Genomic DNA, 27,520 nt, shown 5'->3' on the forward strand with positions numbered 1-27,520 from the left:
GATGGTTTCTGGGGGTAACGAATTGGGTAAGGGTTCCAGGCGTTCGAGAAAGTGGTTGGTGTCTTTTATGTAGATGGGAGACTGCACGTAATGGGTCGAAGGTGTTGATCTACGTAGGCAGAGATACGTTCTGTGGGGGCTTGGTAACCAGCTACAATGGGACGGCCTGGATGATTGGGTTTGTGAATTTTAGGAAGAAGGTAGAAGGTAGGGGTGCGGGGTGTCGGTGGGGTCAGGAGGTTGATGGAGTCAGGTGAAAGGTTTTGTAGGGGGCCTAAGGTTCTGAGGATTCCCTGAAGCTCCGCCTGGGCATCAGGAATAGGATTACCTTGGCAAACTTTGTATGTGGTGTTGTCTGAAAGCTGACGCAGTCCCTCAGCCACATACTCCCGACGATCAAGTACCACGGTCGTGGAACCCTTGTCCGCCGGAAGAATGATGATGGACCGGTCAGCCTTCAGATCACGGATAGCCTGGGCTTCAGCAGTGGTGATGTTGGGAGTAGGATTAAGGTTTTTTTAAGAAGGATTGAGAGGCAAGGCTGGAAGTCAGAAATTCCTGGAGGGTTTGGAGAGGGTGATTTTGAGGAAGAGGAGGTGGGTCCCGCTGTGACGGAGGACGGAACTGTTCCAGGCAGGGTTCAATTTGGATAGTGTCTTGGGGAGTTGGATCATTAGGGGTAGGATTAGGATCATTTTTCTTCGTGGCAAAGTGATACTTCCAGCAGAGAGTGCGAGTGTAGGACAGTAAATCTTTGACGAGGGTTGTTTGGTTGAATCTGGGAGTGGGGCTGAAGGTGAGGCCTTTGGATAGAACAGAGGTTTCAGATTGGGAGAGAGGTTTACCAACCCAAGTTCACCACAGGATCAACTTAACCAACACTTTTTCGCATTTTTTCATACCAGATCTCCAGTTATTTTCTAGTTCACCCTTATCTCTCCCCATATATTTTTATCTTTCATTTTCATTTCAACCTCATGTACCTCCTAATACCATGTCTCCCTCACAACACCCCCACAACGACCCCATTAAGTTTTATTTACATTCCCTCCGCAAACATGCCTTCACCCTAGCCAGATTACGCTCACATATTTTATTTTCTCAGGCTTGTCTGACATTTGGCATAACCCCCAAAGGTCTCACACTTAAAGTTCCCATCTCTGGCTGCAACCCTTCTTTCCATCAGTCCCTATACCAGTTCCAAACTGAACAATCCATTGCCCTCACCCACCTAATCCTTCACCTACATATCAACTCAGCCAATGAACACACCCGTCAACTCCTATCCTTAATAAATGTCCTGAATCTTTCCTCTCCCAATCCACACCGGCTATTCAGAGCATCCTCCTACAGGCCAACCGCAAATTAGAGCAGCATGCCACCCTTCACCTCAAAAAACTATCCAATCTCCTGGTTTCCCACCTCTGGAAAGGCAACTCACTCACCCTTCACAACCTTTCCAGCAAACCTCAACCACCTCTCATTGCACACAAACCCAGTCTCTCCCATCTACTCAGTCTCCCACTTCCAGCTCCACTCCCTCCAAAACCTCAAAATTCCAAGCAACACAATCTGGCACCACAACACCCTAATTCAGTAGTTAACCTTTCCTCCAAACCTCTCTTCCAATCTGAAACCTCTGTCCTATCCAAAGGCCTCACCTTCAGCCCCACTCCCAGATTCAACCAAACAGCCCTCGTCAAAGATTTACTGTCCTACACTCGCACTCTCTGCTGGAAGTATCACTTTGCCACGAAGAAAAATGATCCTAATCCTACCCCTAATGATCCAACTCCCCAAGACACTATCCAAATTGAACCCTGCCTGGAACAGTTCCGTCCTCCGTCACAGCGGGACCCACCTCCTCTTCCTCAAAATCACCCTCTCCAAACCTTCCAGAAATTTCTGACTTCCAGCCTTGCCTCTCAATCCTTCTTAAAAAACCTTAATCCTACTCCCAACATCACCACTGCTGCAGCCCAGGCTATCCGTGATCTGAAGGCTGACCGGTACCTCATCATTCTTCCGGCGGACAAGGGTTCCACGACCGTGGTACTTGATCGTCGGGAGTATGTGGCTGAGGGACTGCGTCAGCTTTCAGACAACACCACATACAAAGTTTGCCAAGGTAATCCTATTCCTGATGTCCAGGCGGAGCTTCAGGGAATCCTCAGAACCTTAGGCCCCCTACAAAACCATTCACCTGACTCCATCAACCTCCTGACTCCACCGACACCCCGCACCCCTAACTTCTACCTTCTTCCTAAAATTCACAAACCCAATCATCCTGGCCGTCCCATTGTAGCTGGTTACCAAGCCCCCACAGAACGTATCTCTGCCTACGTAGATCAACACCTTCAACCCATTACGTGCAGTCTCCCATCCTACATAAAAGACACCAACCACTTTCTCGAACGCCTGGAACCCTTACCCACTCCGTTACCCCCAGAAACCATCCTTGTAACCATTGATGCCACTTCCTTATACACAAATATCCCGCACGTCCAGGGCATCGCTGCGATGAAGCACTTCCTTTCACGCCGATCACCTGCCACCCTACCTAAAACCTCTTTCCTCATTACCTTAGCCAGCTTCATCCTGACCCACAACTTCTTCACTTTTGAAGGCCAGACATACCAACAATTAAAGGGAACAGCCATGGGTACCAGGATGGCCCCTTCGTACGCCAACCTATTCATGGGTCGCTTAGAGGAAGCCTTCTTGGTTACCCAGGCCTGCCAACCCAAAGTTTGGTACAGATTTATTGATGACATCTTCATGATCTGGACTCACAGTGAAGAAGAACTCCAGAATTTCCTCTCCAACCTCAACTCCTTTGGTTCCATCAGATTCACCTGGTCCTACTCCAAATCCCATGCCACTTTCCTTGATGTTGACCTCCACCTGTCCATTGGCCAGCTTCACACGTCCGTCCACATCAAACCCACTAACAAGCAACAGTACCTCCATTACGACAGCTGCCACCCATTCCACATCAAACGATCCCTTCCCTACAGCCTAGGTCTTCGTGGCAAACGAATCTGCTCCAGTCCGGAATCCCTGGAGCATTACACTAACAACCTGACAACAGCTTTCGCATCCCGCAACTACCCTCCCGACCTGGTACAGAAGCAAATAACCAGAGCCACTTCCTCATCCTCTCAAACTCAGAACCTCCCACAGAAGAACCACAAAAGTGCCCCACTTGTGACAGGATACTTTCCGGGACTGGATCAGATTCTGAATGTGGCTCTCCAGCAGGGATACGACTTCCTCAAATCCTGCCCAGAAATGAGATCCATCCTTCATGAAATCCTCCCCACTCCACCAAGAGTGTCTTTCCGCCGTCCACCTAACCTTCGTAACCTCTTAGTTCATCCCTATGAAATCCCCAAACCACCTTCCCTACCCTCTGGCTCCTACCCTTGTAACCGCCCCCGGTGTAAAACCTGTCCCATGCACCCTCCCACCACCACCTACTCCAGTCCTGTAACCTGGAAGGTGTACACGATCAAAGGCAGAGCCACGTGTGAAAGCACCCACGTGATCTACCAACTGACCTGCCTACACTGTGACGCATTCTATGTGGGAATGACCAGCAACAAACTGTCCATTCGCATGAATGGACACAGGCAGACAGTGTTTGTTGGTAATGAGGATCACCCTGTGGCTAAACATGCCTTGGTGCACGGCCAGCACATCTTGGCACAGTGTTACACCGTCCGGGTTATCTGGATACTTCCCACTAACACCAACCTATCAGAACTCCGGAGATGGGAACTTGCTCTTCAATATATCCTCTCTTCCCGTCATCCACCAGGCCTCAATCTCCGCTAATTTCAAGTTGCCGCCACTCATACCTCACCTGTCATTCAACAACATCTTTGCCTCTACACTTCTGCCTCGACTGACATCTCTGCCCAAACTCTTTGTCTTTAAATATGTCTGCTTGTGTCTGTATATGTGTGGATGGATATGTGTGTGTGTGCGAGTGTATACCCGTCCTTTTTTCCCCCTAAGGTAAGTCTTTCCGCTCCCGGGATTGGAATGACTCCTTACCCTCTCCCTTAAAACTCACATCCTTTCATCTTTCCCTCTCCTTCCCTCTTTCATGATGAGGCAACAGTTTGTTGCGAAAGCTTGAATTTTGTGTGTATGTTTGTGTTTGTATGTGTGTCTATTGACCTGCCAGCGCCTTCGTTCGGTAAGTCACCTCACTTTGTTTTTTTATATATATATAATAGAGGGAAACATTCCACGTGGGAAAAATATATCTAAAAAGAAAGATGATGAAACTTACCAAACAAAAGCGCTGGCAGGTCGATAGACACACAAACAAACACAAACATACACACAAAATTCTAGCTTTCGCAACCAATGGTTGCCTCGTCAGGAAAGAGGGAAGGAGAAGGAAAGACAAAAGGATATGGGTTTTAAGGGAGAGGGTAAGGAGTCATTCCAATCCCGGGAGCGGAAAGACTTACCTTAGGGGGAAAAAAGGACAGGTATACACTCGCACACACACACATATCCATCCACACATACACAGACACAAGCAGACATTTCAATATATCTAAAAAGAAAGTGATGAAACTTACCAAACAAAAGCGCTGGCAGGTCGATAGGCACACAAACAAACACAAACATACACACAAAATTCTAGCTTTCGCAACCAATGGTTGCCTCGTCAGGAAAGAGGGAAGGAGAAGGAAAGACAAAAGGATATGGGTTTTAAGGGAGAGGGTAAGGAGTCATTCCAATCCCGGGAGCGGAAAGACTTACCTTAGGGGGAAAAAAGGGAAAAAAGGACAGGTATACACTCGCACACACACACATATCCATCCACACATACACAGACACAAGCAGACATTTGTAAAGGCAAAGAGTTTGGGCAGAGATGTCAGTCGGGGCAGATGTACAGAGGCAAAGATGAAGTTGAAAGACAGATGAGGTATGAGCGGCGGCAAATTGAAATTAGAAATTAGCGGAGATTGAGGCCTGGCGGATAGCGAGAAGAAAGGATATGCTGAAGGGCAAGTTCCCATCTCCGGAGTTCTGACAGGTTGGTGTTAGTGGGAAGTATCCAGATAACCCGGACGGTGTAACACTGTGCCAAGATGTGCTGGCCGTGCACCAAGGCATGTTTAGCCACAGGGTGATCCTCATTACCAACAAACACTGTCTGCCTGTGTCCATTCATGCGAATGGACAGTTTGTTGCTGGTCATTCCCACATAGAACGCTTCACAGTGTAGGCAGGTCAGTTGGTAAATCACGTGGGTGCTTTCACATGTGGCTCTGCCTTTGATCGTGTACACCTTCCGGGTTACAGGACTGGAATAGGTGGTGGTGGGAGGGTGCATGGGACAGGTTTTACACTGGGGGCGGTTACAGGGGTAGGAGCCAGAGGGTAGGGAAGGTGGTTTGGGGATTTCATAGGGATGAACTAAGAGGTTGCGAAGGTTAGGTGGACGGCGGAAAGACACTCTTGGTGGAGTGGGGAGGATTTCATGAAGGATGGATCTCATTTCAGGGCAGGATTTGAGGAAGTCGTATCCCTGCTGGAGAGCCACATTCAGAATCTGATCCAGTCCCGGAAAGTATCCCGTCACAAGTGGGGCACTTTTGGGGTTCTTCTGTGGAAGGTTCCGGGTTTGAGGAGATGAGGATGTGGCTCTGGTTATTTGCTTCTGTACCAGGTCGGGAGGGTAGTTACGGGATGCAAAAGCTGTTTTCAGGTTGTTGGTGTAATGGTTCAAGGATTCCGGACTGGAGCAGATTCGTTTGCCTCGAAGACCAAGGCTGTAGGGAAGGGACCGTTTGATGTGGAATGGGTGGCAGCTGTCATAATGGAGGTACTGTTGCCTGTTGGTGGGTTTAATGTGGACGGACGTGTGAAGCTGGCCATTGGACAGGTGGAGGTCAACGTCAAGGAAAGTGGCATGGGATTTGGAGTAGGACCAGGTGAATCTGATGGAACCAAAGGAGTTAAGGTTGGAGAGGAAATTCTGTAGTTCTTCTTCACTGTGAGTCCAGATCACGAAAATGTCATCAATAAATCTGTACCAAACTTCGGGTTGGCAGGCCTGGGTAACCAGGAAGGCTTCCTCTAAGCGACCCATGAATAGGTTGGCATACGAGGGGGCCATCCTGGTACCCATGGCTGTTCCCTTTAATTGTTGGTATGTCTGGCCTTCAAAAGTGAAGAAGTTGTGGGTCAGGATGAAGCTGGCTAAGGTAATGAGGAAAGAGGTTTTAGGTAGGGCGGCAGGTGATCGGCGTGAAAGGAAGTGCTCCATCGCAGCGAGGCCCTGGACATGCGGAATATTTGTGTATAAGGAAGTGGCATCAATGGTTACAAGGATGGTTTCCGGGGGTAACAGACTGGGTAGGGATTCCAGGCGTTTGAGAAAGTGGTTGGTGTCTTTGATGAAGGATGGGAGACTGCATGTAATGGGTTATATATATATATATATATATATATATATATATATATATATATATATATATATATAAGGATAGAAGTTTTGGAAAGACCTTTGATTTGCAGCAACATATATGCGGCATATTTTTCGTATTACAAAAGTATAAATTCGAATTGCGCCAAACACAGCGCGTTAGTTTCCGGAGCATTGAAACCGAGGTTGAGATGTCCTTTTGTAAGTGAGTCATGTCTCAAGCCACGAGATCTCGCCAGCCGATGACAGCAGCTATTTAGAGCATGCACAGGACACGTGTTATAGTCAACCAATAGCAAGCTCACTGGTTACTTAGCGCGAACACACAAGAGGAAAAGTTAACGGTTTACATTAATGCACACAGTACCGTATATCTACAAGAAAAGCTAAGCTTTCACATATAATATTGGTCTCTAAGATTAACTTACAACAGAAGCTAAGCTTTCACATGTAATATTGATATTTTATTGCGTGTGTTATACTTTAAGACACATCACACAATTGTGCCAGTAAATTTAAAATTATGACATAAATGTCTCGCAGCTAGAAATTCTTGTAAGTGGCTGGTCCTCAAACTGTTCAGTTTCGAACGCTCTGTGATTTGGATATCCACACCACTTTCTCACATGTAACATAATTCACCTTGCGTAAAAAGAAATTTACTTTGAAAGTTACGCTTTTCTAACCACCGTTCGCAACGCTATCCGGAGACCATTAGAAATAGGTTCGATTTACCAGTTGCCAGAGAGCGCTAGAAAACAGGCATTATTGTGCGTGTGCAACTGCAGTGGTGTAGGAAGCCCGCATGTTCGTGTGTATAAAGCACTACGAGAGCTTACATTACACCATAAAAGAAACAGGGCATCAGAGGATACTCCAAAGAGCATCGGAATTTCGTAACCATACTAAAAAGCATAATTCAGATTGAAGTGCAAATTGGCTTTTTCCAGATTCACAATGAAGTAGGTCCCATCTGATATTAAGCTTATCAGTGTGGTTTTTTGGATTTAAATTTTCTTGGAGTACCAGTACTCTACGATCTCATTTTTGGTTCTTTATTACGGCATAATGCCATACATGGCAGAAGATGATAACGTGCACTTGAAATCCAGAGAACAGTTGGAACTAGCCAATACTGTAGAATGAAACACTTGGTTTCAAATAAAAGATTGCCTCAGCGGAAAGGTTAATAAAGTCAAATTTCTTCAGCCAACTTGCAAAAATAACTTCATTGTTCTGCAAGGCAATTAATGCTTGACTGCTACTAACATGGACATAAAATAAAATCAGAAAACTTAAATTAATAATATATTTTTGCTCTCCGTAATTATGTGAATGTATTTTAATTCACTTGCTAGCTCCTGGGTGCACAAATCCGCTTTGTTTTCATTTGACGCGGGAGCTGTACACGAAGAGGAGCAGCGAAATCACTTAATGTAAACACGGGTCACGTGGAGGTTAACCCCTCCCCAATACAACTCAGACAACTCTGTGCAAGTGCGAATCTGGCAGTTAGGGCGCGTGAGAAAAATTTTTCTCGTTTGCATCTGGCTGCTTGCAGCTACTATCGATACAGCTAACAGCCAAACTTCAAGTAGCGGGAAGCGGGAGAAGGTACTGCTTACCGTATTTACTCGAATCGAAGCCACACTTTTTTCTGGTTTTTTATATCAAAAAATCCGCCTGCGGCTTAGAATCGAGTGCAAAGTATGCGGAAGTTCTGAAAAATGTTGGTAGGTGCCGCCACAACTAACTTCTGACGTCGAATATATACAACACTACACAGGCATGATTTGCAGGCACAAAGATAGCACCAAAACCTCTGCGTCAGTAAATAAATTTTAAAAAAGGTAGAAGACGAGCTTTTTTCTCCGCTCTGAGTTTCGATCACTGCATTTTCATACATTATCCAACGAAGTAAATAGAAATTCCGTATTGTTCACCTTCGAATGTAGCAGCCTTTCAAATATTCGCAGCAACAAAAATAAATTTCCTTACGTAAAAATAGCAACAATGCATAAGGCTTTAGGATTTTTGCACGAGTTGATACGCTGGAGCTCATTAAGATATCACGTAGCGGCACTTGTTGCTTCGTGGAATTTTCTGAAGTGCTTGTTGGTGTTACTGAGCCATAATGAAGCGCTTTCATTATAGTGCCAAAATCAAGAGGGGAGTTATTTCTTTTGCGGAACGAAGTTCTAATCGTGCTGCAGATCTGCGATACGGGACTGACGAGAGCAACGTCAGGCGATGGCGACTGAAGAGAGACAAATTATTAGAATGTTCAAGTAGCAGGAAAGCATTTAGTAGGCCAAAGTGTGGCCGATCCATGCACTAGAAGTGATTTTAAATGAATTTGTTAAGGAACAGTGTCAGAAATTCCTGCCTATGAACGCCGAAATTTTAAAAATTAAGGCATATGAAATTGCTAGAGAGCAAAAAATTGAAAATTTAAGGCTAGTCGCAGCTAGACTGATCTGTTTATGAAGCGCTGGGGTTTTTCACTTCGGAGGCGAACTTCAGTTGCACAGATGCTGCCGAAAAGTCATGAAGAAAAACTTGTGGAATTTCAGTGCTTCATAATTAGTCGGCACACAGAAAAGCAACACCTTCTTGGTCAGATATGAAATGGTGACCAAACGCCCGTATGTTTTGACATGCCGTCAAATTATACGGTTCATGCCAAAGGAAAGAAAGACATTAAGTGTTCTTAAATCAGAGGATAAAAAACAGCGGCTGTCTGTCATGCTTGCTTGCACAGCAGGTGGACATAAATTACCCACGTTCATAGTTTTTAAGGGAAAGACTTTACCGAAATTGGAAGTGTTTCCAAAAACTGTAATTGTACGAGCAAACGGAAGTGGGTGGTTTTCGGAGGACATGGTGCTGGAATGCATTATGCGTGTGTGGAATCGTCATCCTGGCGCAATGCTTGGTTTACGCAGTCTGTTGATATTAGATGCATACGTAGGCCATACAACACCTCCAGTAAAACGAAAATTGGAGGTAAGCAAAACGAGCTTGGCAGTAATTCCAGGCGGGGTGACGTCGATTTTGCAACCACTTGGCGTCTGTTTGAGTAAACCATTTAAGGACAAGCTTAAACGCATGTACACACAGTGGCTTTCGAAAAACGACAGACAACTGACACCAACAGGACGTGTAAAATGCTCAAGTTTGTCGCAAGTGTACCAATGGATTTATGATGCATGGAAGTGTGTTCCAAATCAGACTGTGCTACAAGCATTTAAAAAAATGTCCGATATCCAATGCACTAGATGGTACGTAGGACTATGCTCTGTATGAAGAAATGAGCAACAAAGAATCGAGTGATAGTGATTCAGAGTCATGACTGATATTTTAAACATTTCGTATAAGATGTATTACAAACATAATAAAATCTTGTTTTAAATTTCAGCGTTTAATTTCTACGTTATTTTCATTCTTATTTTATAAGTGTTGTTACACTGCAATGCACAGGATAGAAGAGCGTTGAGAGCTGCATCAAACCAGTCTACAGACTGAAGACAACAACAACACACTCTGCATCACTAAAGATCTACTACGAAAATCCGACTGGTAAGACTGTTTGGGATGTTGTCAATATGGCCAACTCTACATTCTGAATTTTTACGTACCTGTGACAAGAGATGGTTGCTAATAGGAACTTTTATGAATTGTGAATCACATGCAGTATTCTCTTCACCATAAGAATAATATGAATGTAAACATTATATAATGAATTTTTCGTGTTTGCTGCTATCTCATTTAAATCCTGTCTGCCTAATAAACAATGAAACTAGAGTGAGACAACAGCGAACTCCGAAGAATATACATATCATGTCATGTTTATATTCGTATTATTCTCATGCTGAATGGTGATACAGTCAGAAATGAAGCGAGGCAACTGACTAGATTTTTAAATCTAAGACGACTTTAATTTCTATGCAGAATGTAATGCACCAAAGAGGCGTCTGCAAAGATTTTCAATCAGAGAAAAATTTTCGCTAAACTCTCGTTCAGATCATCATCTATTATACGCAATCTATTATTTGGTTCCTGTTGGTCATAATCAAAGAAAGCAGCAGTGTAAGTAACAACAAATAGCAGTCTCTTGCCATTGTTTCGCTAATGAGACAATTCTTCTCTTTTTTTTATTGTAAGCGGCGGTAGCGCACAAAAGCAAGACAAGCCGCGAGTGCCGACAGGTCGTAAACACTCATTATCAAAATGCGAGAAGCAATGCATGACACAGTACAATAATGCATTTTCAGCTCAGAGTGACGTAAACAACAACAAAGAGAACGGCAATTATCAGATCGAAGCAAAATAAGCAATCGATTCAAATCAGACGAAGCACGTGAAAATGGAAGGGTACCCGTATAAATACGGACGGAGTGCCTGACGCATAGCAAGGGCTACCTGGTAAAGCTTAACTGCTAAGCTTACGACTCGAACCAAACTACTGAAGCTGTCTCTTCATCCATTCACCTAAATAGTGCCTCATGTTACATTGGACCAACTTTGTTTTGATTTGGAGGTGCGGTCTAAAAATTCTCTCTCCCCTTGAATTTCGAGTCTCAAATTTCAGGTGCAGCTTAGATTCGGGAAATTTTTTTTTCCCCTTGATTTAGAGTCTCATTTTTCAGGTGCGGCTTAGGTTCGAGTAAATAGGGTATATGCGAGTCAAATGCGCATGCGCAACAGACTGCTGCAACTGGTCAAACGAACCTAATGTGAACAGTTGTGACATCATGCTCATAGCAAGCAGTTTATTGTTACGAAGAATTACAGTCTGCGCCCTACGGCCTTTGACATATTTTTGCTATTTGCAGACGCTTGTGCATTCACGGTGTTTTGTTGTTGTAAATTGCACATTTCCTTTGCCACTAAAGTTTTATTTTTTTCCTCTCATTTATATTTTATTGCTGCAGTATCATTCTCCAGTAGCACGATACAATAACATTCTTTGCTAGAGAATCAATTCTACAGTCAAAATTACAAAAATTTAACTGAAAGCTAAAGCAATGAAAAGTTCCCAGAGTTCCGAAAAATTCACGGGTTTTTCCCGGTTTTCTCCCGGACGGAAAAATTCCTGGGTTTTTCCTGGACTTCCCGGGTCGTATACACCCTGATCAATGGCATCCCATTGTGCAATCAACCGACAGAGTTTAAAGTGCCAGCAATGACATTTAAACCTTTTTGAATATACAAAGGTTAAACTATTTCAAAGCTCCTCTCTTTCTTTGCAACTATTAGAAACATGTTCTGACTAGCAGCAAGCATTCTGTTAATTTCTGAGTACAGAGGACTAACTGCACAAGCCCTCTTCTTAAACTGGGTGGTGGTACCTATTAGAAGCCTATCCATTCCACTGGGAGATGGAGGAGAACATTCTCAGGGTTCCATCTTGATGATATGAGCAGGTAGGGAACTAAAGGTCCACCCTGACAGAGGCCCACTTGCCTAGGTAAGCCTTATACAACTGAGAGGTGGCAGTTTCCCCAGAGGTTACCCAATAATGACTGTTCCACCCCAACAGCCAAGCACTTCATTGGAGCACAGCACACCTTTAGATTGAGATTTTTTTCATAGAGTTTCATAACATCCTCACAATTCAAAAACAAATGCTAAGCCCCTGAGAGCATGAAACACAAAGAACAAACAAAAATGTCATAGCTTTCATCATGACGATGACAGCTTTCTCAAAGCTTGTCAAATAAATGAACATTTGACAGTGAAAAACAATGAATTAATGTAGAACAAAATAAGCTCATGTAATTTTAATTACTTGACGCAGTTGCACACCCGAGACCTTTTTATTTAATGTTACTGCCACGAGATTCTGAATTCTTACATAATGTGTAACTGCTTACATTCACCTGATTTGCTCCTTAACTTCTATTTCTTCATTTATGTCCAACAAAAATTGCATAGGCAGTGATTTTTATCAATGCGACAAGATGTTGAATCCTCTCAAAACAGTATTTTTGAGGCAAAAACATTAGAATGAGAAAAAGTCCTAAAATTGGTTCGAACACACACAAAAGTGTGTAAAACTTAAAGGCAAATAGTCTAAAGGAAAAATAAAATGATTTGTACCAAAAAACGTTTTTATTTCACTATATTTGTGTAAACTTAAAAAGTAGACCTCATAACATCGTCTCTTCTCTTTTCATGCATAGTTGGATAAACATTTTAATATGAAGAAGAAAACTACACATTTATCTTAAATTTAAGCCTTGTGCCATGGAGTTCTTTAAAATATCACACATGCTACCTATCGGATTTATGCAACCCATAATGCCCTCAAAAACCATGTGAGAGATTTTCACATTCTCTTGCTCACTTCATGCAAACTATTAGTCCTACAGAAAAAATGAACAGGACCTTTTGTAAGAAATTTAATGTAATTGAACTTCTAATGGGATAAATTTTCATTGGCAGCCACAGTTTTCAAGTTCTTCAAGAAAAATGCATCTGATTGTAATTTAGATTATGAAAATCTTGTGCGTGGGTTGTGTAAAACCCATAGGAGTAGGGACAGCTGAATCTTCCTGTACGTTCATGAGGAATGAGATGCACGTAAGATCCCTGTAGTGTGATCTTTATTCAGATTTTCTGGAGTTTCCCTAACCATGCCACAAATAACAGAATGGTTCTTTGATACATTTACATCGACAGTCTGCAAGCCACCATACAGTGCGTGGCAGAGGGTGCTCTGTAACAGTACTTGTCATTTCCTTTCCTGTTCCACTCGCAAACAAAGCGAGGGAAAAACGACCATCTGTATGCTTCCGTATGAGCCATTATGTCTCATGTCTTATCTTCGTGGTCCTTACATGCAATGTATATTGGTGACAGAAGACTCTTTCTGCAGTCTGCTTCAAATGCCGGTTCTCTAAACTTTCTCTATAGCGTTTCTTGAAAAGAATATAATTTTCCCTCCATGTATTCCCATTTGAGTTCCCAAAGCATCTCCATAGCATGTTTTGTTCGAAACTACTGGTAACAAATCTGGTAGCTCGCCTCCAAACTGCTCCGATGTCTTCCTTCAATCCAAGCTTGTACGGAGTCCAGACACTCTAGCAGTACTCAAGAATAGGTCGCACCCGTGTCCTACATGCAGTCTGCTTAAGTTGATAAGTTCAATCTATTTCAGTTTTCATCCTTGCCCAATGATGATTTTGAACTTCCACTTCTAGTGAGATGTAAATGAGGTTTTATGCATGTTTTCATTCTTTTCACTGTCACATCTGCTTTGTAATTCCAAGTTTACAATGGTTAACCCTAAGTGGTTTGTTGGGACTGATTAGTGTCATCAACTCGACCGACAGTGGCTACTGTCATTTTTGCCTGACAAAGAGGGGGATAGTCATAAAGTACACAAAGACTGGTTGGTATGACAGTTATCAAAGTACATGGATATTCTTCCATATCTTAGAAAATTTTTTCATATTCAAGTGCAGCATTCATTCTTAAATCTAGTGCACTCATCTGGGGGTGGATTTGTAATGTCAAGAAGTCACTTGCAGTTCACTTAATGATGAACAGTAACTATTTTCTTCACCCCCTCCATGTGCTTTGTGAAGTCTTGATAAAAATAGAAAGTATTGTTACTATTCCAAGGAACCCCGTATTGTGTGTCCTAGCCAACTAATTTAGCACAACTAGAGCATGTAGTATAAATTAAATACTAAAACCATCACAATAATGAACGGTGACAGTACTGAACTGATGGTGTAAATTATACTGAAATACCATCAGATGTAGTAAATTTACCTGTTGAAGTTTTTGCCATTTCTCCTGGGTTGCCTCCGATTTGGTCTTAAGCCGATTCATATCTTTCTCTGCATTTTTCCTCTCCTTTTCTATAACCTCTTTAGCATGTTCCACTTGATATTCAAGGTCTTTCACTTTTTTCGCTCCATCTTTCTCAATCTGCTTGCATTTTTCTACTTTCTCCTCCAGTTCCTCTGAAACAGTACATTTACTTGTATTACAAAATTATAATGGCAACTTAACAATATAAACCTGCACTAAAAGCTAAAAATGTAGAAAAATAAAAAGTTAATTATTCAGTTAAAGGCAGCTTTAACACAAAAACAATCACAATTTATTCATCGAAAAGAGTTTTGCATCAACCTCAGTTCCAAGAGTTCCAGAACCTGTACAGAAAATTGAAATAGAGATCAACATAAAATCATTTCAACCCTTTTTATTGCTCATGAAAACCACATACTGCATTTTGTACCACCATACAGCGAGACCTTCAGAGGTGGTGGTCCAGAATTGCTATACCTCTAATAACAATAGTACGCCCTCCTGCATTGATTCGTCATGGCATACTATCCACAAGTTTGTCAAGGCACTGTTGGTCCAGATTGTCCCACTCCTCAACAGCGATTCAACGTATATCCCTCAAAGTGGTTGATGGGTCACATCGTCCATAAACAGCCCTTTTCAATCTATCCCAGGCATGTTTGATACAGTTCATGTCTGGAGAACATGCTAGCCACTCTAGTCAAGCGAACTAGTTATCCTGAAGGAAGTCATTCACAAGATATGCACAATGGGGGTGCAAATTGTTGTCCATGAAGACGAATGCCTCGCCAGTATGCTGCCAATATGGGTGCACTATCAGTCGGAGGATGGCAGTCATGTATCGTACAGCTGCTACGGTGCCTCCCATGACCACCAGCGGTGTACGTCGGCCACACATAATGCCACCCCAAAATAGCAGGGAACCTCCACCTTTGCTGCACTTGCTGGACAGAGTGTCTAAGGCTTTCAGCCTGACCGGGTTGCCTCCAAACATGTCTCCAACAATTGTCTGGTTGAAGACATATGCGACACTCTTCGGTGAAGAGAATGTGATGCCAACCCTGAACAGTCTATTCGGCATGCCGCTGGGCTCATCTGTACCGTGGTTGCAAAGATGGTCCTCGCCACGGACGTCGGGAGTGAAGTTGCGCATCATGCAGCCTATTACGCACAGTGAGTCTTAACACAACGTCCTGTGGCTGCATGATAAACATTATTCAACATCATGGCGTTGTTGTCAGGGTTCCTCCGAGCCATAATCCGTAGGTAGCGGTCATCCATTGCATACCTTAGGCGGCCTGAGCGAGGCACATCATCAACAACTCCTGTTTCTCTGTATATCCCCCATGTCCGAACAACATCGCTTTGGTTCACTCCGAGACACCTGGACACTTCCCTTGTTAAGAGTCCCTCCTGGCACAAAGTAACAATGCGGACACAATCAAACTGTGGTATTGACCGTCTAGGCATGGTTGAACTACAGACAACACAGGCTGTGTACCACCTCTATGGTGGAATGACTGGAACTAATCGGCTATCTGACCTGTTTACATCTTTGGGCAGGTTTAGTGACGTCTCTGAACAGTCAAAGGGACTGTGTCTGTTATACAATATCTACAGTCAACACCTACCTTCAGGAGTTCTGGGAACCGGGGTGATGCAAAATGTTTTTTGATATGTGTATGCAAAACGTTTTTTGATATGTGAATTTTAGAATCAGATAAGAGGTACTGACATCTCTCAATGCTACTTACATGTCTCGTATACTTGTTTATATGATTTCACGCCTGAATTATAAAGCAAAATTAATCCTTTAAGCTGACCACCAGAAAAATTATTCATAGTACTTCTGATTCTTTGTCTATTATTTATGTACTGAAAATTTAATTTTTCCTTATTTATATCATAGATAAATAATCACAGTGTTCTTGGTGCCTGAGATTTGGACCTCAGATGAAATCGAAACAATCATAATGAAGTTTGTGCTTAAGTGAAAGACGATGTACAAAATTATGAGGGAAATAATTTTTTGTCTTAAGAACTTAAGCAGTTTTCCTGCCTCACAGTACGAAAAAGCTGAGGAATCTATGCTGTAGTAATCAAGGTTATGCTCCCAAATAAAAGGTAGGTATAGTTTGGTTCTTTTTTTATCCTCTGATCAATTAAAGGGTTTAATAACAATAATAATCCCCCCCCCCATCCCCAGTATAATGTCCTCATTGTTGATAATAAAAGCAAATATTATGTAACATTTTATTACAACTATGTAATAAATTGAATTTTTTATGATTTTCTGTGTATCAATGACACAATTTCCTGGGCATAATTTTTGAAACATTAGGGTGATGGTGTATGGAATTTGTAATGTGTGTGAGGCATCTGTCATTAATTACAGTGGGGCAGCATAGATGGAACAACGGAATGAAGGGTGGCAAGAGTGGTACAGAATTAAGGATGAGAAACTTCCAGCTCTCCAATGGTACCATAAAAACCTCTTTCCATATTGATTCCATCAACTAATTTTTACAGTTGCAATACTTTCCAGCACAAAAAAATCCCTATCCTTGAGTCTGGCCACCAACCCAGAAGTTACCACTGATGTCTGTACCAAAAGGTACTATCTTCCAAACTTCGTTCACAAATGGATCTTCAGTGTTATACCCACTATACCTCATATCGTCCAACCACACCCATGAACTGATAGCAAAGGATCACCCTCCTGATTATCCAGTTCCATCCCAAATTGGAACAACTTACCCACATTATTCACCAGAGCTTTGATTACAGATCATTACATATATAAATAACCCAAATGCTTCCCTACCTCTCTCTGAGTGGTATTATGCTGCTTATCCTATCTATGAAATATCCTGGTCCACCCTTACAGCACAACTACTCCCAACCCCTTTTGACATGAGTCATATCCTTGTGAAAGACCCTGGTGCAAGCCCTATCACATGCACCTACAACACATCCTACTCCATTTTTTTCACACATATATACCAGCTCTGTTGTGACTTTTTCCACCTTGTATAAAATCATGACCACCAATGAACTATCCATCTGAATAAATGGCCACCACCAGACTGTAGGCAAGAGCAGAGTTGACCACACAATGGCAAAACACACTGCTGAGCATCAAATGTTTGACTTCACCAGCTGTTCACAATCCATGTCATAAGGATCTCTCTCTGCAACCCAAAGATGTATTGCCTTCAACATGTCCTTCATCACATAATCCTCCACCCCTCAGTCCCCATTAACCCATCCCCATTTTCACTTATTCTGCACTCAGTTTCCTCTGTGCAATCTCTCTCTTTCCTGCATTCTATCTCATCATCTTAACACACTCCTCCACTTAAAAATGCCACAACTGTACTCTTTCCCTGCTGCAGGTCCATGATGGTTTTAACTCTAGTGATGTTCAGGGACAGTGTTGAAACTGTGATGTGATTAATATTAGACTTGTCATCTACTTATGTTAAAGCACAACTGGAATCTGCATGCTAATGATGTCTGACAAGCTCAAAACAACCAGGTGTTTCATGAATAATGGCTTCAGCCAAATGGGCACTCAACTCTTCTGGAGTGTCTGCCACTGTCTTGTACATCGAACACATCTCCTCCCATAAAACAAAGTACACAGGGGTGTGGCAGGGAGCATGTTGGCCATGGTAGTGTTCCAGTCCTACCAATCCAACAATTGAGGGAAAACACTGTCTAAATGTTCCTTCACATCATTGGTAAAATGTGATAGGACCATGTCATGCTGGAACCATAATCATCATAAACAAGACAAACACTTTTAAGACAGGGATGGTGTTGGTATAATTAGCACTAGGGAAAGTCATCAGCTGATAGGTCAATACATCCTAATCCTTGAATGAGGGACTTTCTTCAACACTTACAGCAGTACTTCGTGGAAAAATATTTAGTTATTTCCTTCATCGCATGTTTTTTGCAAAAGATACTGCCCAATTAGATAGCCGTGAACAATACCAGCCCAAATATTTAAGGTAAATCTCTGTTGATGACTGTACACACAAGTTGGCTTAGGGTTTTCCAATGTCCAGATATGGTTGTTATGGCTGCTGAATATTATTTCCACTGTGAAGGCTGCCTCATCAGTAAGCAAGATACACATCTGGAAGTCAGGCTTGGTATTGTGATACCATTGGAGAATTCCACACATTACGTGAAGTCATCAACTGATACACCCTCATATTTGAATTAATGCATGCATGTCTTGTGCAGGATGTTACAACTTTGGAGCTGTAGGTATTTAGTTACTTGGCTATGAAGCGTTTGCTGGCACTGGGGTGGTTCTCAATTCGCTATAACACAGCTTCCTCAAACCGAACAGTTCACACATCTTTCTGGTCTCACAGATCCTGTTTAACAAAGACAGCCATCATGTCTTTGGAAAGTGAAATGATTTGGTGTCTCCTCCTTAAAAGACTTTCTGCATACAGGCACTTTGCTTCTTGACTGTTGTCTCTCCATAAATGAAATGCACGTCATCGGCTAAGCCAGAGTGTAATCAGTCACGAAGAACCTGTAAATATTAGTAGTAACTATGTAATTGTTTACGAATGGATGTGGACACTGCTAGACGTTTAAGACCATGCCTAACAGTAAGATGTAATTATGTTGCAAATGAGATTCCAATATCAATGTGTTGCATAGGAAGTGGTCAAACTACTGTAAACAATGGCCCACAAGAAGTCTAGAGCCAAGCCTTTCAAGGACCCCAGTTGAGTAGCAGTGTACCTGTTGACATTTGTTCATTAAACAAAAGGGTTTCCTTTACCCTTCTCTAACAATTCTGACAATATTTATACATGGTGTTTTTACATGCTGTATATTGTGGGCACTTAGCTGCCCCCCCTTTTTTTCGCGCGCGGGGGGGGGGGGGGGCTTATTTCAATTCCATTCATCTCAGCATTGTATCAGCTTTAACATTTTGCTGTCACCACCTTTTCTGCCTGTAATGCCACTGCTTTCTCCTCCTCACTGTCAATAAATTTGATTTTATCAACAACAAGCCTCTACTGTCTGGCAACAGGGCACAAATATTATATACTGTATGTGATATTTCTCATAAGCTGCTGTGTTTTGGAATGCTATGGCAGATAGAACAAAAGGAAAACTTATCTTGGCTTAGTATCTTGCCTTCAGTTGTATGTTCACAGAAATTGGAAACAACAAACTGCTAACACAGTTTCAATTATGTATTTACCTCACACCAATGAAGAAATCAAAGATTATTGTAGATAAAAACTTACTTATGTCAGCTTTGATTTGTTCAATTTCTTGCATCAGGCGGTGATGGGCAGTATGTTCCAACTGGTTCTGCAGAAGTGAGAGTTTGTGTGTTTTCACTTCCAACTGTTGTTTATAAGAATCATAGCTGAAAGAAAAACAAAAAAATAACTCGTGAAAATAAAATGAAATAAATGCATATTTGAAAGTTACAGTTTTAAGAATGTAGACAAACAGTGGGAAATCCTGGATGGAGCAACAACAACATGAAACAGGATAGTGTGTCCTTATTCAGATGCAGAAAAAAAAAAAAAACACACACACACACACACACACACACACACACACACACACACACACCTCTCCAGAAGCTGCCAACTGGCAGTCGGGCTGTAGTGCCCTGATGTGATAGTGGCCATGGAATTTGAATGTGAATAAACTTTGCAGACCATTCATTCTACTGCAAGAGAAGACTCTATAAACAAGCAAATCCTGAACACCAAGATGGGGAAAGCCTATGCTAAATTTTTCATTTGCAGAAGGGACAGCCAAGAACGCGGCACGTGTGCCGAGCTTTCACACGCATGCGGATCGCTCCCTTCTGACATCACACGTCCCCCACTACCACACCAGCTGACTGCGCGTGCATGCGTGGAATTACGAATACGCGACAGTGCATTCGTGTAAGGAACACCGCCCTGCTAGCATGTGGCTTAGTTTCGTATTACGACATTTGATAATATTAAGCTCTGTACAGCACATCATGTTGAGCAATACTGAATCTTTGTTGGCTGTTCATACACCTACAGAAAAATAACAATAACGCTGGGTTTGAAACTGCATTACACCAACAATATCGCACTTCTCACATCGTCACGTGTAAAATTCTTACAACATTTAAGCTGAGATATAGAAACAGACTTGAAAGTAGTCTACAGCATGCAGTATGATGTGGAATAAGTGATTCCAACTACAAGTGAAACATCAAATTTTATATTCTGGAACTACTGTACAAAATTTGCAATAACTACAATTCTCAACAAAACATATGACAAATACAACAAAATTATCACCATTAATTTAATTATTTTTGGTTCATTGTAGACATAATAAAGTACATATCCGGCACAAACTGATGGTACACGAACAAACGCAGACAGTTTCTCATATTTTCATCACTCAGATTGCCACGTAATCCTGACTTATTTAGTTTCATAATCGAAATAAACCTTTCACACACGTATGTCGATCCAAACACTGATATAACTTTTGCAGCCTCATTGTGGAGACGGGGAAACTCTTCCCGAGGAAAACCATTGTAAAATTCCTGGACAGTTTTTACGTAAAAAAATTTGTCCTTTAAACGGGTATTACACTGCAGATCGATACAATTCCATTTGCAAATGCAGTGGAGTACTTTCAACTGAAATGGCAAAGGGTCTAGAAAATATTTCAGAAACAGATGTCAGACTGGCAGTGTCCTGAAAACGTTTAGAAACTTGTGCCTGTAGTTCCTCCAACACAGAAACGAATTCGTCAGAAGTTGCGTTCTCTCTGACTTTAGAGAGTGTAGGGCAATGGGCGGTATTCATTTTTATGAGTTGTTCCTCCCACAATGCGATTTTCTTATTGAATGCATCCACTCTTTTCATCAGATCAGAAATAAGCTGCTACTCACCTTGCAAAGTGTTATTGAGAGCGTTCAAGTGTGCAGTCCGATCAACTAAAATGGCGAGGTCTGCAATCCATTTTGGATATTCTAATTTTGGCTCTGCCTTTCCTTTTTCCTTCAGGAACTCAACAATAGCGAGTCTTAAATTGAAAAAAATCTTTCGAGGTACAATCCTCGACTTAACCAACATATTTCCCAGTGGTAAATAACATCTCCGTACTCTTCGTTCAGTTCCATGAGAAACTGTTGAAACTGACGGTGTACTAACCCATGCGACTTCAAAAAATGTACTATGGTGACTACCAACTGCTTTTGCAAGTCAGTACCCCTCGTTGTGTGTTTCATTGGTACTAAATCTAACAGTTCTTCCGTCACGTGCAAATTTGTGTCGACTCCACCAACATAAATCGCTACTTGTGCTGTGTCCGAAATGTCGGTCGACTCGTCCAAAGCAATAGAGAATGCAATAAACTTGCAGGCACTATCAATTAACTGTCTGTAGACATCCGCTGCCATACCAGCTATGCGGCGAGCTATTGTCTGTCTGGAAAGACTAATTTCACTAAACTTCTTTACTTCCAGTGGCATCAAGAGTTCCACCGTCTCAACAATACACTACTTAATGAAATCACCATCACTGAAAGGCTTATTCGCTCTTGCAATTTTGAGCGCTATTTTGTAGCTTGCTCTTAAAGACAGGTCCCTACATTCAGTTGCAGGCTAAAAAAAGGAAACAAAAATTGAGTTAACTCTAAATTCGAATTCTAATGACAAATATGTAGAAATACAAACATCAGAAACACAAAGATTTGTAAGTGGTACTTGCGTTCGGTCCGTCTCACTGCATAACACTACGTCTTCTTAATTCCGCCAACTTGTTTGATATATCAACCCAACTAAATCATTAAGTCCTTTGTGTGTGGTGTTATAATGCCGTTCTATTGCAAATTTGCGGGGCCCGGCAAGTATGCGACTGCATAATAGACATTGAGAATTTTCATCCTTCTCTTCGAAAAAATATTGCAATTCCCATTCAGCTCTGAAGGCTCGTGATGATGTGTCACTACCCTGCCTCTTTGCGGGCAAGTGTTCCATTGCAACAACCACTGTACAGTACTTATGAACTTCCTACGAATCGCTAACAAATAGCGAGGAATAAACATGGTTGCCACTACGAATCAACTAATGCACCCTATGACGGATGAAAAGATATCGCATCGCACAGCTAGTCTAATGCCGCGCCGTGCCGAGCAGTGCCACGAAAGACCGAGGAAAACCGAGTAGTGGCGAGGCGGACCAAGCCCTGGACGGCACGCGTGCAGCACATCTGTACACGCGTGCACTTTGGCACGCCATTGCCGTCTCTGATTTGGAGTATGCTGCTTAGCTGAAATGATGGTTGAACAATGGGTAAAAAAGGTAAACAGCACCTAGAAGTGAAAATCATGTGGTTACGGAACAGAGTCAACAAAATGAGCTGTGGTCAGAGGTAAACAAATCAGGAGATCCTACAATAAATACATAAAGGAAGACGAATAGCAGTCAGATAGCAGGGAGAAAAACGACACTTCTGGGCCACATATTAAGACGTAACAGATTTTTGAATGCTCAGTGATGAAAAATGAGACCAACATGGGCCCAAAAACAATTCTTTGAAGATCTCAGACATGCACTGAGTTACTAAAAGCCTGAAGAAGTGTTGAAGACAGAAACGTAACAATCGGAAGGAGACTATGAAGATACTGAAGCACCAACCACACACTTCTTACATCCTGTCAGCACAGTAAAAAGACGAACAAATCTTCTGAAGATATTAGTGCATCAATCTAAATGGAATATGTTCTTTCAGGGAACATCGTAGTCACTCCCCAAAAGAACCACACATATGCAATAAATCCGCACACATTTTTCCTGAATCTAAGGATGAAAAAGTGGGACATGCAGATTAATTGCAATAAGGCTAGTACCACACCACCTCCAACAACAGATCCCATTACACTATAGTATTGTTAGAGCCTAAGTACGCGACATGTCAGTAGCCCATTAGATGTAATGTATTAAGCACTTGTTAACTTGTTAATTATGGATACAAATTCTTGTTACTGCTTATACATGGATAAAGAAAAGCTTAAAATTATTGAAGAAGCAGAAAAAATTGGAAACTGTATGTGGAGGAAATATGTTGTGAGTGAGAGTTGTATTTGTGACAGGTGAAAAAACAAAATACGGCTTTAAGAAACGAACGGCAATTGCCGGGCATTTTGTGGCCACAATGCAAAGCACCTGGACCTCGGAAAAAGGCTCTGCTATTATACAGACCAAACCAAAGAACTAGGTGTCACTGGTTTTGAAGCTAGCCAGGACTGATTATCAAGATTTTTCAGTCAACATGGATTAGGCCACTTGAGGAAAACTACCATCTTTGAACTGCTTCCAGGGGATTATGAGGAAAATTAGTGAATTTTCATTGCTACATCATAAATTTGCACCACGAACATCACTGTAAATCATCACAAATTGGTAACGCGTATCAAAAGGGGAATCGAGCATCATGATACAAACTGGTGGCAGTGAGAAGGAAAGTACAGTGATGTGTGTAACTGGTGATGGAGGAAAGTTAACACCTTATGTGATATTTAAAAGGAAAAATAATCTGAAAAAAATCAGTGAAAGGCATATTGGTGAGACTTATGGACAATAACCTCGTTGTTGACTGGGTGTCGCATGTTTGGGAAAGTCACTCTATAGGATTACCGAATTTATGTAACACATCAGTCCTGGACAGCTTCTGCGGATATACAACTGGAGAACTGCAAGACAAGTTACAAAAAGGGAAAACTGACTTTGTCATCCACGTAGGTCTAATATGTATCATGCAACCACTAGATATGTGTGTAAATTTCCCATTCAAAGTTGCACTTTAAAAAGGGATACATGCAATGGATGGTGTATACACAAACGCAAGTTAACGCCAGTATTTCATTTTTTCCACCCTCCATTAAAATCAGGGGGCGCAGATTATTCATATGTACACAGTAATCTGAGAAGATTTATTTCTTTGACATGTTGTGAAAACCATGACATCCAGAGAGTAAAATTATTAATACAGAGATCAGTCTGCCATAGCAGCACAAAATTTTATACTTTCCCAGCAGAATAGGAGACCATACACATTGCACAAATATCCTATTTGGAAGAAAGACGGCAGACCTCATCTCGAAGTAATATCATGAGTGTCACACCTGTGTTATTAGTGTCACTGAATATGGTTCATTATCTTTCATTTCCAACCTCAACTCTGTCCTGGAATCGCTGATGCTAATGCATAATCATGAAAGAAAAATTCTTACCATCTTGCAACTTCACTGACCCTTTTAATTTTCTCTTCCATCTCTCTTAGTTTTTGCTTTTTATCTTCAAAGTCATCAACCATGGCAAAAATCTCTTCCAACTGTGACAACACTGGTGTTGAAGTGCTAGGTGCACCTATCATAAGGAGAAAAAGAACAGTCATTAATTCTAGAGCTAAAAAAGGTGCTTTCCAATTTGTACATTGGATGACTCTTTGGGTAAATTGCAACAGCAATTCCAGTACTTGCAGAAACACTTAGGATTACAGCGAATTTTTAAAGCATACGGAAAGATGTCCCTACCATCTTTAGATTATTTTTTTAACAGACAAATGATGTTAAAATCTCATACCTCCTTGCAAGACACCTGCAGGATCAAAAATGTCTCCCTCCAAAGTCACACATTTCTTCTTGATGTTCTCATTAAACGTAACCTCACGTGCCATGTCCATATTGTTTGTAATCATTGTTTCACCAAAGACATACTGGAGGACAACACGATATTTGTCATCAAATTCCACAAGGTGTATTGCTGGTACTATATTTTCTTTACCAACCTAACAATTAAAATAAAAAGTTAATGCATTGACAGCCCCTGAAATAAAACAGAGTGTGCTTATATTTTTAGTAACACCACAAATACTTACCAGCTTCTCTGCAGCTTTAACATACTTAGGTTCAAGAGCTCTACCAATTATTCTGTTTAATGGAACAAATGTTGTACGACGTGGTAAATCACCATTATCTAGGAGCTTTCTGCCAGTTACTTCATTATCAATTACAATGTTGTACAGCTGAAACAAATTTACAACATTTTACAAAATGTTGCCAATTGCAATATGCCAAACAATTAATAATAAAACAAATATATAATAAAATTCTCAGTAGTACATCAGCTTGTTTAGTTTTAGTGATGGACATTCACTACTCATGCTTGAAAGAAAATTATTACATATCTTTTACCGCCTCTGAATGCCATATGAAACCTTTACAAATTCGCTTGAAACAAGAAAAGAAAAAAAGAAACCAAAAAAATCTACTTTTTGACTTTCTGCCAATTCCTTGACCATTGTAAAACTTTTTAATTTAAGCCACGTATCATTTTCGCAGCTCTTACAAATTGCGCATGTAGTTCCCACACAACAAAAAAGTGAGCTAGCTGGCCTAATCAATCACATTAAAAATGTTCACATCCCAGCAAATAAGAGATTCTCTCTCTTGGTATCACTAAAATGTATACAGATATCACCAGGGCTGAAGCTATACCCATTATCAAAAAAGCTACACAAGTTTAAAAAAACGAGACAAATAGACATTGATGACTGAGTGATTTTCACGTGTTAGTCCTGTTTCTGAGCTACTTTAACTTCACTGAACACATATATGAACAAAAAGGAGGCCTACCTATGGGGAACAGCCTATCAGAAAACCTAGCACTCAAGAGGAGGGTGCGCTCACACATTCAGTGTATTCTGAAAACCCACTACTTATGAGTGCATAATGCAAAACAATTCTTCTCGTCCATGGCGCCATGAAAAAGCTTATTTTCATTCACCACTTGACAGGGTAATGAAATATCCTTTATGTGAGGTGAATACCACTGAATTGCAAACACTGAAAAAGGCAGCATCTAACAATTGCTTTGATTATACACCAAGAAACAGAAGTAACAAACTAGGAATAGAGATCAGGTCACATTCAAAAGAAGTGAACAAAAGAAAAAAAATAGGTCTTTAGTTTTACTAGACTGGGGTCATTTCCCGATAAGGCACTTGGTTTGGAAAACGAGGCTGTAAATTGGCTTCAGGACAGTGAGCAATGTAAGGATCATGTATTGTACGTGCTGTGGATAACAGTTAGGCATATAAAGCATCCAAGGTATATAAAATGATACATAGTGACTGTGGCAAGTTTTATGTTGGGCAAACTGGGGAAACTTCAAAACGTGATTTAGACAACACATTAATGAATCTAGTTACTCAGAATTTACTATTCATTTAAGAGAGTGTAAGAGTGCTGTTAATGGCAACACTAGAAACATAAACATTCTTCACAAGGCAGGAGAAGGTCGATTATTGAATATCCTGGAAGAAATGGACTGTACACTCACATGACAAAACACCCTGACAATGTACTTAATGACAGTTCTGTAATAAGACGTATATAAACATTTTTAACAGTTTTTTGAATGAATAGGTTTGGATTAGAGTTTTCTCTGTTTTCCTGCATGTGAAATTTACTAAATTTGGCAAGCTATGTTGGGTTACCCACAGATCCAGATCCGAGGTGGCAACCTTGTCGTGTGGTAAGAGATTTTGTTGCATTATGTCCCTCTACCCTACTGTACTGTTTGTGACAGTTAACATCAATTTTATCTCTTTACATATATTCCACCCTTATTGTTAATTGTTCAAGTGCAGGATTTAATACATATACAGGTAGTGAGTACATGCCAGATGTATCTACATGTGATCTCAGAGCAACATCAGTTTAGTGGTTAGCACACTGGACTCGCATTCGGGAGGACGGCGGTTCAATCCCGTCTCCGGCCATCCTGATTTAGGTTTTCCGTGATTTCCCTAAATCGCTTCAGGCAAATGCCGGGATGGTTCCTTTGAAAGGGCACGGCCGATTTCCTTCCCCATCCTTCCCTAACCCGAGCTTGCGCTCCGTCTCTAATGACCTCGTTGTCGACGGGACGTTAAACACTAATCTCCTCCTCCTCCTCCTCCAGTTTTGAAACCATACAGAACCTGCAATTGCCACACACAACATTTGATTTGGATGTACACAATATGTATGCAACTTTATGTTTCTACTGTTAAGTATACAAAATATTATTATGTTGTAGATGTCGATACATATACTTTTGTTTGTTTGTCCTCTGTATCAGATGCCTTTGACGATGTGATATAGAACCAAGTACCAGTCTGCCAATTACATTTTTTACAAGCA

At 41.4% G+C, this 27,520-nt stretch overlaps 1 protein-coding gene across 1 annotated transcript in view; it reads right to left on the reverse strand.

The window, feature by feature from the left end:
• LOC124797901 (structural maintenance of chromosomes protein 2) overlaps positions 1-27,520 on the reverse strand; it is a 179,231-nt gene that overhangs the window by 31,685 nt on the left and 120,026 nt on the right. Inside the window, 5 exon segments of the mRNA XM_047261019.1 lie at positions 14,240-14,433; positions 19,567-19,691; positions 24,566-24,701; positions 24,918-25,122; positions 25,213-25,359. Of these exon segments, the coding sequence (XP_047116975.1) occupies positions 14,240-14,433; positions 19,567-19,691; positions 24,566-24,701; positions 24,918-25,122; positions 25,213-25,359 (807 nt within the window).

This window comes from Schistocerca piceifrons, chromosome 5 (assembly GCF_021461385.2).
Source record: "Schistocerca piceifrons isolate TAMUIC-IGC-003096 chromosome 5, iqSchPice1.1, whole genome shotgun sequence".
In the NCBI taxonomy this organism is placed as follows: Eukaryota; Metazoa; Arthropoda; class Insecta; order Orthoptera; family Acrididae; genus Schistocerca; species Schistocerca piceifrons.